This window comes from Pteronotus mesoamericanus, unplaced genomic scaffold, assembly GCF_021234165.1.
Source record: "Pteronotus mesoamericanus isolate MK-2021 breed Mesoamerican mustached bat unplaced genomic scaffold, CSHL_Meso_final contig_25, whole genome shotgun sequence".
Taxonomy (NCBI): Eukaryota; Metazoa; Chordata; class Mammalia; order Chiroptera; family Mormoopidae; genus Pteronotus; species Pteronotus mesoamericanus.
The window spans coordinates 32,426,363-32,442,100 of record NW_026555105.1 but is presented as its reverse complement, the minus strand read 5'-3'; the positions used below and the strand labels follow the sequence as shown (position 1 = coordinate 32,442,100).

The 15,738-nt window shown below is 35.2% G+C and overlaps 2 protein-coding genes across 5 annotated transcripts in view; one reads left to right on the top strand and one right to left on the bottom strand.

Moving 5' to 3' along the window:
* NDUFAF5 (NADH:ubiquinone oxidoreductase complex assembly factor 5) overlaps window positions 1-4,711 on the bottom strand; it is a 33,094-nt gene extending 28,383 nt beyond the window's left edge. For all 3 annotated transcript variants that reach the window (XM_054574073.1, XM_054574072.1, XM_054574074.1), the window contains exons 1-2: window positions 4,428-4,711; window positions 2,271-2,311 (exon numbers count right to left, since the gene is read on the bottom strand). In XM_054574073.1, the coding sequence (XP_054430048.1) occupies window positions 2,271-2,311; window positions 4,428-4,649 (263 nt within the window). In that variant the 5' untranslated portion in view covers window positions 4,650-4,711. The remainder of the gene's footprint in view (window positions 1-2,270; window positions 2,312-4,427) is intronic.
* An 80-nt stretch (window positions 4,712-4,791) lies between these two features.
* The window catches only part of ESF1 (ESF1 nucleolar pre-rRNA processing protein homolog), a 62,776-nt gene continuing 51,829 nt past the window's right edge, over window positions 4,792-15,738 (top strand). Inside the window, exons 1-5 of one of the 2 annotated variants that reach the window (XM_054574071.1) lie at window positions 4,792-4,848; window positions 6,157-6,835; window positions 11,632-12,014; window positions 12,572-12,685; window positions 15,209-15,309. In XM_054574071.1, the coding sequence (XP_054430046.1) occupies window positions 6,199-6,835; window positions 11,632-12,014; window positions 12,572-12,685; window positions 15,209-15,309 (1,235 nt within the window). In that variant the 5' untranslated portion in view covers window positions 4,792-4,848; window positions 6,157-6,198. The other variant, XM_054574070.1, reaches the window with a different exon arrangement.

Below are 15,738 nucleotides of genomic sequence, written 5' to 3'. Positions count from 1 at the left end.
ACTCAACTAAAAAGCAGCAATCAGAACTTGAATTCAGTCCATTTGAATCCTGAACCAGAACTATTATCCCCTATGCTATGCTGTCTCCTCTAAATATCATGTCATTCTAAATCAGTACACACACCTAACTGTAACCCATACATTTATTAAAGTTTGTGGCAAGAAAACTTAAAATGTTATCCTTTTCTATTAGAACCAAAAAAGTCCCTTTTCAGGTTTTTAAAAACCTCAGCAAGGAAGGAGAGGAATAGGAATGAGGAAGTCCTGAGACTCTGCAGCTGTTGTCGGCCACTTAGCATCCTGATCTCCAAGAATCACCTTATGACATCTGGCAAGGAGGCACACTTAAGTACCAGAGCTTCAGTTGACCACTGTGTGCCTCATTATCCTAAGTTAGCATTGCGGTCTCCACCCCACCCCCGCCCCATGTGGGCAATCAAGGAGAATCATGGGACCCAATAAAGTCTGCACCCTTTTGATGGAAGGCAGCCATCCTCTGGTCAGAGGTGGCCCACTCTTAGGAAGTGCACTTTACTTAATAAATCTCGCTCGCACGGAAAAATGGAGATAACTGTACTTGAACGACAATAAAAAATAAATAAACATAAAGGATGCTAATATAAACCAAAAATAAATAAATAAATCTCACTCGCTTTCTTAATAAATCTTGCTTGCTTCACTCCTTGCTTCACTTAACTCTGTGTAGTCCCTTAAATTCTTTGTTTACAACCACCAAGAGCCTGGACCCCATCGCCATCTGTAACACCAGTACACAACTGAACCACTGGTGAGAACCACTTATTTACCTAACACCCTCTGTCTTAATTGTGAACATTGTTGGTGTGGCACCTTGAAGTACACAGACTTTGCAATCAGATTGACTTGAGTTAGAATTCTGGGCCTGAGGTTTACTGGCTCTGTGACCAGAGACAAGTGATTATACCATGTTATACTTCAGTTTCCCTAACCACAAAGTGGAAAAGTTATTACCTCCCTCAGTGTTGGTGTGAAAATTTTAAGAAACAGTGCACGTAAAGTATTTACCCCAGTACAAATGCTCAACGAAAATTAGTTCTGAGTTATTATCATCCCTGATTAAAGCAATATTAAGTGAGCCTCAGATAACACAGATAAGACATTTAATAATTTGTGGGGTTATTTTTTAAAAATCATTGTAAGATCAGTACAGACAATATAAAATACTCTTTCTAATAAGAGAACACTAGAACAAGGGCATCTAGACTGGTATTTTAAATAATTTAATTCCAAAGAGTTACTATTTGTTTAAGACATGCTTTTGGCCATAATTACAGTTTTCTCTACAGACCATGTTTTGTTTAGTAGTATGACATAAAAAAAAAATTGTAAAATTCAAACACTTGGAAAATTTGTTTCATTTATTAGATCACAAATGCCCTAAAATCCAGGCAAATAAGTGATGATAGTATAAAGAATTAGCTATTTACATCTTTAAAATAATGGAACTAATGAAATAGATGAAATGAGGGCAATTATTTATAATAAATTCATCCCATATTGGTCTAATTTAATGGATGTCTTTTAAACAAACAAAAAAAAGCAAGAAAGTGATTTACTAACATCACAGCAATTCTACACAAAGCCACTATTTAACTGTGGTTCTCACCATGTAGTTATAAACTTGAATCTGTAAAGCTCTCCTTATGCTTAATACAGAGCAATAAATCCATTAAAGTTTTATTAATTACTTGAAGAAAGTGTTCTCAAATCTGCCTTTATATATTATTAGAGAACATTTACTGACATTAAGAATACTTAACATAAAATGGCCAGTCTCTTATAGCCTGATTGGGAAACAAATCTAGGTAGACAGATTCTCCTTTGCTTAGATGGCCAAAGATTCTGTTGTTCATTTTTGATTAACAATGAAGATTCTCTTGTTGTATGAAAGCTAGGTTTAGTAAATATTAAAAATTCACATGCAGTCAATTCTTTATCTCTATTTTTGGAGCTATCTTCCCATTACTAGCATTTGGCTAAATCAAGTAGAAGAGTCATTCAGGTTTGGAGTTAAGCTAAGCATGTGCTTCCATTCATTCTTTCTGTAGACAACAATGAAGAACATATGGTCTTCCAGACATGAAGACAAGAGACTTATAGAGGGATTAAAACCACTAATCCTGGTAATAAATTCATCCGGATTCTGACATTCCAGGCCTCAAGCTCTCATCATCTAATTTCTCCAGTCTCCAAAGTTGATTATATTTTGTTATGTATTTATCATCACCTACCTGGCTATGTCATATACACGGTCTGCAATCCGACTTCCAACCTGAAGGATTGTAAGGGACAATGATGTACACAAATTAAGATGAGTGGCATTAACAGAGAATTAACACTCTGGAATTCAACAATCCATATGTTATTTATGTTTCAATATATTTGTAAGTACTTCCCTTTATCCCCTTTCCAACGTGACCACAGTAATTTTCTTTTCAAATTCTAAATAGGAACATACGAAATAAAAATATCCCATGAAAAAAATTGTGGCATATTACTTTTGAAGGCAATTTAAAGGAAATCAAACTAAACATATTCTACATATCTCCATGCTCTATGTATGTTCATATATGTATGTATATATGTGTACATATGTATATACGGCCTTTATACCCCATGTGCTATAAGAGCACAAGGATGAAAATTAATAGGAACATAGCAGGTATATTACTATCCACAAATATTAGTGTGCAATATATAAAAGTAAAAAATTATTTAATTAGCTGGAATTTATTACAGATCAATGTTTAAACTTAATCATTTAGTTAAAAACTCTATTATTTGATAATTACTTACAAATTTTGTGGAACTCCTAAGTGAATAAACAACTTTTGTGTGCAGTATTTGCCAATTAGAAGATGTCAGCCAAATCTGAAGAAACTGCCCTTCACACCCCTTCCCCCATCCCACCCTAATTTAAAAGAGGTGATAAGGTTGGTGCCTTCTTTTGCTGGGCTAGCTTCATTTGACAGGGATAGATGTGGGAGCCAGTATTCCCGCCATTCTACTCATTCCCTCATTAACACCCCAGTTTCTAGTAGGACCTAAAAGTTCAGGACATTCGTGTATCTGCTTTAGGGGGAAAAGGGGAATGAAAGAGGTATAGCAGAAGTCTTTTCCCAGAATCTACTTTGTACACCATGCCTAGTATTATTTTAAAAACTCTCATATACTTTATTTATTTATTCTGATCTGTATATTGGCCAGGCCTCAGTCAAACTGTAATATAGGATTAGATTCCATCATGAACCCTGAGAACACAGCCAATCATCTGATGAGGTCAGGGCTTGCACAGAGCTCTACTCAACGTAGGAGCCCAATAAGTATTTATTGCATTAGCTTGATCTTCAATTTTGCTCCATCCCTGAAGAAACAATTACTTAGGACTGAGCTCAGTACTGCCTATTCAAAGAGTAGAAATCCCAGTCTCTAGGTCCACTAGGGCAGGGAAGAGGAGGTCTCTTGAAATCACACAGATAAACCAGAGATCTTAATGTATCTTAATTTGGACTTCCTAAAACAAAAACCAGATTCTATCACTGCACTGCTTAAAACTGTTCAACAGTCTCACATTCCTCCACAGCAGTGCCTGCCAATATAAAAATAAAAGCCACATGTGCAATTAAAATTCTTTTGGTAGTCACTTTACATTAAAAGGAAACAGAATAAATTAACTATAACATTTATTTAACCTAATATATCAAAAATATTTAAACATGTAATCAATATAAAAAGTAATTAGTGAAATATTTTACATCCTTTTTTCATACTAAGTTACAGAAATCCAGTGCATTTTACACTCACAGAACATCTCAATTGAACTAGCCGCATCCGAAATGCTCAACAGCCACATGTGGACAGAGATTACCAGATTGAATGGGCAGCTGAGAGAGAAGAAAATCCAAAATTCTTACCGCTTAAGGCTCTAATAAACTAGGCCCACCCTGACCTCCTCTCTCCTTTTCACTGTAGACCTCAACAGGGTTCTTTTGGCCTCAGGGGCTCCGCATTTGCCTGTTAAGTTTCCCCCCGAGATGTCGGCGTGGCTAATGCCTCATCATATTGCCTGTCTGAAGGGCCTCCCTGACCATTGCAATCACTGTATCACTTCACTTTCAACTAACTTATTTAGCTGACTCCACATTTTTTTTATTCATCGTCTGTCTCACCTCCCACAAGAATGAAACCTCAAGAAGGCAGCGGTCTACTTTGCCCTGAACAGAAGGTAGGAAGGTAGGAGCCCCTTCCGTGATTACAAAGGAGGCCCAGAAAGGAAGGGAGCTGCTCAAGGTCACACGGTGAGGTGGTGTCAGTGGGGTTCTGGCCGGAGCCCGGAGACTCGAAGCCAAGACTCGTCTTCGCCCTCCCACGCTGCCTCGGAAACTCACCTCCTCCTTTAGGTAATCAAACTTCATAGGGTCGGGCTGCTGGGCCGCCCAGTTCTTCTGTTTCCTCTTCAAACGCCGGTCGAAGATATTTAGGGCTCTGGGCGACGCGCTGCCTGGGGAAGAGACGCCAGAGGCGACCTTTCTGACTCCAAAGTTCTTCCCCCGCACCCCAGCAGCCGGAGGTCGACGCCACAGAAGCCAGAGCCTGGTCAGCAGCAGCATCTTTCGGTGTAACGCCTACTGCTAACGCGCCTATCGTGCGCGTGCGCATGCGCCGCCACAGCTTCGGCGACTACTCTCCACCTCTTCGCCGAGAGATAGAGAAAGTAGTTTGACCCAGTTCGCGTGCCGTTACGGCGGAGCGTCACGCGGAGGATTGTGGGTGCGGTCCCACGTGAGACTCGGAGGGGGCTTCAAGGAGGTGAGGGGTGTAGGGTTTAACAAGGGTTGTGAAACGTATAGAACCAGCCTCGTTTGGGAATCGTGAAGGACGCACCCTTCTTGTCTCTCCGGCCTCATTTTCGGACAGTGTTGACCCTTTTCAGGGTCCTGTCGAAGTACCTTAGTCCAATAGCAGCGTCCTGAAGTTTGGGAGCTAGGACGACCCTTGTTCCTGGGCCACCCTGATTATCCCCGCGTTAGAGGGTGGGTAAAAGAGGAGGGTGGACTGCGAAGATGAGGGCATGCGTCGGGGATGAAGTCAGGTCGCGTTCCTCTCTCTGAATATCTGACTTTTGTTAAGTTCTTTCGTTCGAAACGTGTATGTGTGTTGGCTCTGGTAGTTGGATGAGATGACACATACTTCGTAAGGCTGTTCGGAGGAGTAAATGTTTTAATGCATTTAAAAACTCAACACTACCGGACACGCCGTGATTAATACTGTTGTTTAGTGTGCAAGTGGTTTATTGAAACTTTTGATTTTTCTTGGTATATAAAATTGTTTTCAATTTTTAAGAAAGAAATACAGCTTTATTGTCGAGACTTTTGAAACAAAGCACCACTACGTTGTTTGGTTACTTTTTGCTCCTAATCGGGGACTTTGATTCTTTGCAAAAATCAGATCTAGAGCTACTAAACCATTGCCTAATTTCAAGAAACAGTACTAATTGTATACACATGTATTCCAGTATGTTTGGGGGTGGGAATCAGCCCATTTGAGCCTTTGTCACTTCTAAAATAAATTACAGGAAGATGTGATATTTATTAACCAGAATGGGACTTCATCTGCTTCTTGGAGGGTTGTTGGATCTAAAAAGAAACTTGTGAGCTAAACCTGACTTGATTTCGTTCTGTTTTGTCATGATACTAGTCTTTTAGAACTAAAGGCTGTGAAGTAGCATGAAGTAAGGTTTAACAGAGAGTAGGACCATATTGTGAAGGAAAAAATGAGACCCGTTGGAGCTGGGGGATCTTAATCACATTAGCTTTTAACTTGTATACAGACAGAGACACAAAAACTAAGTGAGTGCAACTAGCTAGTAAGCATTTGCCCTAGAATTCTCCTTGCTTTTGCCTTAAATTTATTTCTTCGAATGCTCTGTAACCTAAGGAAAATATTCTAATAGTTTTTGGTTTTCTGCATGTGACTCAGAATAAGTTTCTAAATGAAATGAGACTGGTTACTTTTATTTGCACTTAAACTATATTGTAAATTGATATTTTTCCCAAAATATCTCATTTAATTATATTACTCCCCTCTCATTATTGTAACATTTGTTTTATTTTTCAGTATTCAGTTTCTTCAAGTATTTGTCCAGTCAGACATTTAAAAATGGCATTTAAACAAGAAGTAATGAGTGACCAGCGGTTTAAGCGGGTTACAAAGGACCCTAGATTTTGGGAAATGCCAGAAAAGGATCGAAAAGTCAAAATTGACAAGAGATTTCGAGCAATGTTTCATGACAAAAAGTTCAAGCTGAATTATGCTGTGGATAAAAGAGGACGCCCCATCAACCACAGCACTACAGAGGATTTGAAACGTTTTTACGACCTTTCAGATTCTGATTCAGACCTCTCAGATGAAGATAACAAAGCTTTGAACCAAAAGAAAATAAAGAAGAAAAAAAACCAGAAAAATGAAGTAGAGGCAAAAAATCTAGTTGAGAAAAAAAAAGAAAGCAAGAAAATTAACCAAAAGGATTCTGGAAATAAAAACAATTTAGATAACTCTGACATAATTCAGAAAATGAAAAACTCCTGCAAATTGAAGAAAGTAGATTCAAAAATAAGTCTCAAGAAAGGTAGTGAAGAATGTATAACAAAAAGTACAAAAGGGGAAAAAAATAATATTCAACATAATACAGACTTGTGTCCCGAAGGAAGAGTAAGGACAGTAGACTCAGGCACTTCTGAAATTGTGAAATCTCCCAAGATCAAGTATTCTGAGACAAGAAGAGAAATGCAGTCAGGTTTGTTGGGAAAAAATTGAGGATTCTTTGGTGGTATTTATATTTATTCTGATCTTTTAAATATGTAAACATGTAATAAGTATTTTGTGCAAATTATCACGTGCTTATTTAGAAGTATAAAGGTATAAAAAATATATGATCACTGTTTTTGATTTGGTGCTATAATATCTAGAAGAGATAGAAAAATTTGAGTCTTGAGGTTAAACAATAAATCTGATTTGTGGTGGGCACTAGTGAAAGCTGTATTCTCTAATCAGATAAAATGTTAAATGTTCTCAGCAACTGATGAGAAGAGTTGTGCTTGAGGAAGGTAATAGAGTTGGTTACTCATTCATTTCTTCATTCAGCTACTTTTAGTGATTATTATTTGACAGACAGAACATGAGTAAGACCTGGTTCCCCTCTCGGGGCAACTGTTAGCACATATAATGCCTGTGAAAATTAAAGAAAGGCATACCCTCCCGAACACACAGAACTTACAGTTTGGTGAGGGAGAGCATAATGGAAGCACCAGGTTCTCTTTCCTTGAGCAGACATAGCCTTCCTGCATAGTGCATGGCTTCGTGAATGGAGTTTGGTCTTGATTTTATCCTATCTCACCCCTTTGCCGAATCGCTATTGCAGAAAACAGCTTGGTAAACTATGCAGGGGCTCTGTTGAAAGCCGCACTTCCAGTCACCCCAGTAAATTGAATGAGAAAAAAAAAAGTATTGTCCAATAGAAATACATAATTTTGAATTTCACATTAAAGAACAAAAAGAAGCAGGTGAAATTAATTTTATTAACATGTTGTATTTAACCCAGTATATCAAAATTATTTCAATATGTAATCAAATATAAAAAATTTAATGGGATGTTTTGCATTCTGTTTTGTACTGATCTCAAGTTAGATGAGCTACATTATAGGTGCTCAATTGCCACATGTGGCTGTTGGCTACCATAATGGACAGCACAGATCTAAGGTAGAAGAAATTAGAACCATAATATGAAACAGAATAATTATAAGCCATAAAAAATGCTCAGCAGAGGACTATGAGAATTCTGAAGAAGTCACTCTAGACACAGTAATCAGAACCATTCATAGATGAAGTGTTATTTTGTTAAGGTTTGGGAAAATTAAATTTGGAGTTTTCTACATGGAAAGAACTTTTTGACCAAAGATACGGTTAGGCATGTTCAAAAGAGATGAGTATTCCCATTTGATTAGATAATTAGGTCTGTGAAGGAGTGAGCAGATGATACAGCTAGAAATGGCTGTTTGGAACTAAAGAAGAAATGTCATTCCAGTTCATTTTTACACATTTACTAACCTTTTTAAAATGTTGTGTCAGTCTTAGCAGCAGGACATTTTGAGTTTAGGTGTTAATGATCATTGATGTCGTAAATGAAAATTGGTAATGTTCAGATAAGTCAGAAAAAGACTGGTTGTGATTACAGGACCAAAGGCGGATAATTATCAGGAAAAGGCAGAGAAGTCTTTACAGGCTGAGATCACATTGGGAAGGTAGGAAGTATTGGGCAGTGGACAGAATTCTGTATAGCAGGGATTAGGGGGTCGGAGGTGAAATCCCATTCCATTTGTAGTGGAATCAGGCAACAAACATAGAAAGAAAAGGATAGGAATCTGGTTACTAAAATTGGAGAATAAGATCAAAATGGGAACAATAGCAAGGTTGGGTTGAGTTTGTGAAGTAAGTTAGTCTGGCAGTCTTTAAATTTCACTATATTTAGGGCACTGGATTAATATAACCGTATAGTCTTTGGATTGATTTTACAGAATCTTTTTACATATCTTTATTTAATTTTATCAATAACCACAAGGAATTAATATATATTAATCAGAAAGAGGGCTAAAATGGTTTATGTGAGGATACACAGAGCAGAGTCTACAACTTAAGTCTTTGAATCTTTCTACCCCGCCTTGTTGCTTGCTGTAGTTTCAAAAAAGCATTATCCCTAGGTAGAAATGAAGGGACTCCACGTATGACCTTCTTTAATTCATTATTGATGCATCAGTTGTCATTCAAGCAACTACTGTATGCCAGAATTTTTTTTTTTTAGGTAGCCATTAAGTAAAGGTGATGCGAGGAGTTGAAGTTTGGTATTATTTGTCATTTTAAAATGTCGATGCCTAGCACTTGTACCCCTAAGAATTTATTTAAAGTAAATAATTGGACATGTGTGCAGAAAACATACATTGTAGCATTGTTTTTACATTTTAAAAAAATGGTAACATAAATCATTAGGAAATTAAGTTACGGTATATCCAAACATGACTATGATACATGCAATTTTAAAAATGGTTAAAAAATAGCATAAGTAGTATGACCAGTTACTTAAAAATAAATTAGTAGATGTATTATGGAAAACAAATTTAGCGAGTTTTATACCAAGGTAACCATCCAGTTATCTCTGAATGAAAAATTGCTAGTCTTCTTTTCTTTCTTTAAATATATTTTCTTTAATTTTTTTTTGAAATGAGGATTTATTACTTTTATAATTAGGTGGAAAATGATAAAGCATGTTTCTTTTTTTAAGTAGCTGGATAAGTAGTAGTGCTTACAATCACTACTAGAACAGCACCACTTAAGAATAAAGGTAATCCCACATCATCTAGCATAAAAGGCTTTGTATGTGGTGGGCTCTGGGCAAAAGTTGAATGAATAATCTGAATGTATTTGATGTCAAAAATGCTAGATCTCTTCAAATCTCCCATGTATCACACCCAAAGTTGGGTAAGTCATACCACTGTTATGTGAAAAGATGGCATATGTGAGATGATACTAAAAAAATTTTTATGCTAATAGTCATGTATCTATTTCAGCGTCTTAAAAAATTATAAACAATACATCTCTAATTCAGGAATTTTATTTAGAACAAAGTTAATGTTTAAAATTTAATTTAAAATATTCAATGTAATGAAAAATATTGGTGATAATGCAAACTAATGCTTGAGAGATATTGAAATAGTAGATAGAGCTAGGTCCCCACGGTGTTATTTCTAAGCATGTTGATTAAAGGTGATTTCTGTAACATTCTTTCACTATTATGGTAGCGTTTTTCCAATCCCACATACAGAATTATGATAATCCCTGCTTTTAGCTTTTTAAATCTACTGGCTAGTTATTTTTTATTACTCTCACTCTTTGCGGTTCTAAAAGCACATTTCCTACTTTTCCTTTCAAAATAAAAAACCCTTTCCATTTAGTTTCAGATAATATGACATCTTTGTGAAGCCTGCCTTATTATAAATACCTCTTTGCCGGTAAATTTAGATGTGTCTCTCTGTGGTGCTTTAGAATATAGCTTCATAAATCAGCAAATGATTTGTTTATGAAACTCATCAGGAGCATGGGATCATATTACAGATCATCTCCCTTTTCCCTTGCTCAATATTTTGTACATAGTAGATATTTAATAATAAATATTTAGCCAGTGAATGACTATTACAAGGTTATAGGACCAAGAGAAAAACTAAGTTCCAATTTCATTCCTAGTCTTAAACTAAGTTCCTACTTAAAGATAAATAAAACGTGTAAGATAATCTATATTATATATACACACAGTAGACAGAAACGTAAGGTTGTTTTAGAAATAGAAAATGAGCCCTCTCAGAATTATGAGGGCTAAAAATATTTAAGTGAAATCAGTCTTCATATATTGCTAACTATGTTAGTTACAAACTTAAAGATTTAGCAGAAAAGGTAAAATTGGTATGTTGCTCTCTTCATAGATGATGTCATTCACATCACAATTTATCATAACACATGAATAAGTCAAAAATTTTGTCTCTGAGACATAGCTGTAAACGCTATAGCCAACAGTCTTCTTGCTATATCTTCTAAGATGGCTCAAGGGCACTTCCAATTCAACATATCCAAAAACTGAACTGGTGATCCGCCACTACCAAATGAACAAATTGGTTCTTTCCCAACATTGCCCCTCTCCAATTCTCTGTCACTGATTACTATTTGTTTTACCTCCCGACTCACTGAAAGTTAGAAGTGACTCAATTCTCTTCTTTACATTTTTACTGCCACCAACTTAGTGCTATCTTCCATTTCTTGCTGCAAGTACGTACTGCGCTTCTCTCTATTCACATCCATTCTTGACTCCCTCCAGTCAGTTTTCTACAGCACAGTCAGGGTGATCTTCTCAATAGGCAAATCACATGTCTTTCCTTTTGAAAACAACAGTGGCTTCTCGTTACTTTTACAAGAAAGTCTAACCCTACATGGTTTTTGGATAGTGTAACTCTTCAGTTTAATGTCTTACTTGACTCCTGGCTATCTGAGATCTAGACATGCTTTCCAGCCTTTTTTCTGTTAGTGGATCTTTTCATATGCTTTTCTTGCTGCTCAGAACATTTCCCTAATCTATCTGTTAAACCGTGGTTTACTTAATTATTCTTCATGCTTCAAGTAACAACTAATAGCATTATATAACATTCCTACTTTTTACCTATCCTCATTCTATGTTTTAAATGTGTATTGATATGACTGATTTTATTTGATCAGTATCTGTCCATGTGTCCTCTTCACTCATCTGGAAGTTCGTTGAGAGCACTGATTACTTTTCTTTTTCCAGTGATTGTGTATGAGCACTCCATAAATAGTGAATTAATGTATGAATCTACTTACATGACCTGGTCCATTAAGTAACTTGATTAGGCATGAATTTTGCTGAATTTATATTTTCCTTTAGTCTCTTTCATAGAAATTACATTTTTACTGGATTTCAATTTAATTCAGTGTTTATATAGTCTCTTAATTTCTCTTTCATTTACCTATTTGCAGTGATTCCACTCATAGTGGCAAGACACAGTGATTATGAAAAGTCAACAGGTGGTAAAATGTTTGATAAAGATGTTCTGGAGGAAGATTTAGAAAGTGCTAGTGAAATAGGAAGTGATGAAGAATTTGAAGATGGAATTACAGGCGTTGGCAGAGATTCAGCTAATGATGATGACAATAATGAAAATGATGAGGAAGAGGAAGATGAAAATGATGATAGTGAGGAGGAGGATGAAAGTGACAGTGGCCCTGATCTTGCAAGAGGTAAAGGAAATATAGAAACTAGTTCCGAAGATGAAGAAGATATGGCAGATTTACTTCCAGAGGAATCTGGTTTTGAGCATGCTTGGAGAGAACTAGATAAAGATGCTCCTCGGGGTGATGAGGTAATCTTTTGAATAAATGAGATCATTTATGGAGAGACAAGTAGCTTTTATGGACAGTAAGGACTGATGTCAAATTAACTGGGAAAAGCTTAAATAATACTCTTGATGATGATTGTGATTAAAACCTCTTGATACAGAATATATAAATTTGATGTCTGTTCAAGCAAATAAGGAAGTTCTACATAAATAATTAAAAATCACATAAATTTTTAGAAAGTAACTTGAATTCAGATCCTATTGCACTTATTAGAAATGTTGCAGGGTACCAAACCCAACTTCCTTTATGGAGGGGTGGCAAAATAGCTTAACAGACTTGGTAGTTACAAAATGAGCTCATCATCATGCTTTGATTCAAGAACTGCCAAGAGGAATTACTTTCTGTTGACAGTTTTACTATAGGGTGATCTAAAGGTCTCTTTTACATGACTCTTTAGATAAATACTACATTGATGATTTCAGAATTTGGGAGAAAGAGGCATTATATTTTTTTAGTATCTTTATTTTTCAGGCATTGGGAACGACAGATTATGTAATTCAAAGTTTTTCTCATTTCTTAGATTACACATCGATTAGCAGTTTGCAACATGGACTGGGATAGATTAAAGGCAAAAGATTTGCTTGCTCTATTCAACTCATTTAAACCTAAAGGAGGTGTTATATTCTCTGTAAAGGTGAGAATTGATTTCATTTTGAAGTAAATATTTCTGAGCATTTTAAGTTCATTTTCATTTTTTTAAATCATTTTTCTTTTAAAGAAAATATATGGAAATTGTTTAGTACAGTTATAAAACTGATGTAACAGAAATAATAAAAGTTAGAAAGGAAGAATAAAATCATTATTGATGGGTTATGATTGTAAATAATTTAAAACCCTAAATAAATGGAGAAGCTATTATAAGCTCAGTAAAAGGGACAGGATATGATAAATATTTAAGAAATAAATTGCATTCTTTGTTACTAGCATTAACCAATTAAGAAAAATCCTACTTTTATTAGCATCAAAAACATAAAATCCTTGGGAATTACGTTAGACACATGACCTATATGAAGTAAACTATAATACTGGTTAAATTTGAAAAACTTAAATTTTTAAATACCATATTTTTAGAATGACAGCATTATGATTAAGAATTCAGTCTTTGCAGTATGACAGACCTACCTTCAAATCTTTTTTATTTGTTGTTTTGGGGGGAAAGGTTGGGGTTCAGATGTTGATTCTGATAAATGCTATATGGCCTTGAGCATTTTATTAACCTCTGAAATGTTTCTCATCTGACAAGTAGATATAACAACACTACTTCCTAGTGTAGTTATAAGGATTGCATGAAAAGGATCTCATGCTGAGTATTTAGTACAGCACCTGAAGCAGCTCAAAATAATTATTATTTAAAGATGTTAGTTCTACAGTTTTAGTGTAGTTTCAATCAACATTTAGTTCAAGTTAAGAAAAAGGATACTGATAATCACCTAAAAGAATAAACAAGATGACTAATAAATTTTTGAGATATCATAATAGTATAAAAGAACCCTACCAGTTATAATACCTAAACATTTTATAATGCTATGAGAATGAACAGGTCTGGGTAAAAATAAGGGGACAAATTAATGGAATTGCATAGATAAAAAGAAGACTTCAAATGATGAGTTAGATCATGATATTGAGACAAGTATTTGTATAGAGAACTTATTTCAGATCCCTACCTCATAAAAGGCTAAAATAGACTCTAGATGAAATAAAGGAAAACAATTAGAAGTCAAACCACAGAAATAGAATTTTGTTTTTGTTAACTTTTATGTTTTAGGAGATTGGTAGTAGAAATTTCTAGACTTAAAAAGCACAAAGAATGAACAGGTGATTATGCTTGTATTTTTAAATTCTACATCAAAAACTAGTATATGCAACTGAAAGTAGTAAAAGAAACTCTGATCCCCAAGTTGATAAATTGCATATTTCACACAATTCCAAAAAAAAATTGTATTAGTTAAATGTTTTTTCAGCCTAGTAGTATCAGACAATGCAAATTAATGTAATTATATTTCTTCACTCTCAAAAGTAGCCAAGATATAAAAATACCAAATCCTAATAAGAATGAATCCTTTTTATTATACCCAAGACTATATCCAATCTACGTAAGGTTGTCATCAGTCCCTTTCTATTGGGTTGGCCAAAAAGTCTGTGTAGTTTTTTCCGTAAAATAAAGGACACATTTTTCATTTTCACCAATAACTTTATTGATTTGGATATTTTGAGTATGTCGGCCATCTCCCGCTATTGGCTCCTAGTGGGGAGAGGTCAGGGGTGCTGCTCAACATCTTCCAATGCATAAGACAGCCCCACAGGAAAGAATTTTTAGCCAAAGTGTCGATAGTACCAAAAAGCTTCACAAACCACTTTTGATGGCGTTCCATCAGTCACAGCAGCTTATCCATACACTGCACAAATCTTTTTTTGTTTTTTAGTTGCATTGTTACCTTTCTTGGTATAATAAAGCTTAATGTGCCAAAAATGCTGTGTATCTTATTCCACCTTCAATATTAAGATGGCTACACAAAAATTCACCAATTTTGATAAGTTGTTTTTTTTAATGCATGATTATATGACAGCTGTCACAATACAATCTAACAAAATTGTTTGTGATGAAGTTAAAGACAACTAAGCACTGAAACCATTGTATGAAAAAAACTAAATGAGCTTTTTAACCAACCCAATATTAAAAGGAATGTCTTTAGGGAAAGCATTGGATAAATGATATGACTTAGAGGTAAGGTGGGTATTACAAATTGTTTTTGTTCATTATGTTGTATATATTTCTTTAATCATTTTTGTATGTTTTATGTAAACTAGTTAATCCAGTCATTTTTCATGTGTGTATTTGCATTGAGTTCCTTAAGCTTAGAATCTTGTTTTGCTTTTCTTAATTTTTCCCTTGGACCCCTGTACCATATTGTCCTAGTTGCTATATGAAGATGTTCTATTTTTGTTCCCAAGTCACAGTCCCGTTACTCTCCAGCCAGAGTGACTATTTTTAAGGAGACTCCTCAGAATGCTTTAGCTTCCTATAGAGGGTTCGGAAGTGAGTTATCCTTGCTGTTTTCACTGAGTCCATTTGTAACCTCACGTTACAGACCTGGGCAGGTGTAGATGTTGAAAGAAAAGGAAAATATTCATTACATTGATCTTTTTCTGTGTTTAGATATATCCTTCGGAGTTTGGAAAGGAGAGGATGAAGGAAGAGCAAGTTCAAGGACCAGTAGAATTATTAAGTATTCCTGAAGATGCCCCTGAAAAGGACTGGTATTAAATCACTATAGATAATAAAACTAAGCCTTTAAGTTCATGTTAGTAGTTCAGAATTCTGGTCACTTTAATAGTTAGGACTAAAGTTACACATGCCATTGAAAGTTAAAACAGCTTGCAGAGTAGAGTAAAACTTCTGTCAGAAGTGGCACACTATTCCAACAATATTTTGTGTATATATTTCTATTTCTATATTCATGAAAATAATTATTACCTTTTTTGTGGGATGTTGCTTTCCATATAAGTGGCATTCAAACTCTATTTGCATTCAAATTACCTAACTTGCCTAATTAAATACAAAAATAAAAGATTGGTAACAAGTTCTTTGGTAATGTAATACAGAAAAAAAAATTAAGGCAGTTCTTAAACCACTAGGTGGAGCCATATGTATACTTAATAAAGATGGTAGTTAAGTACTATATTATT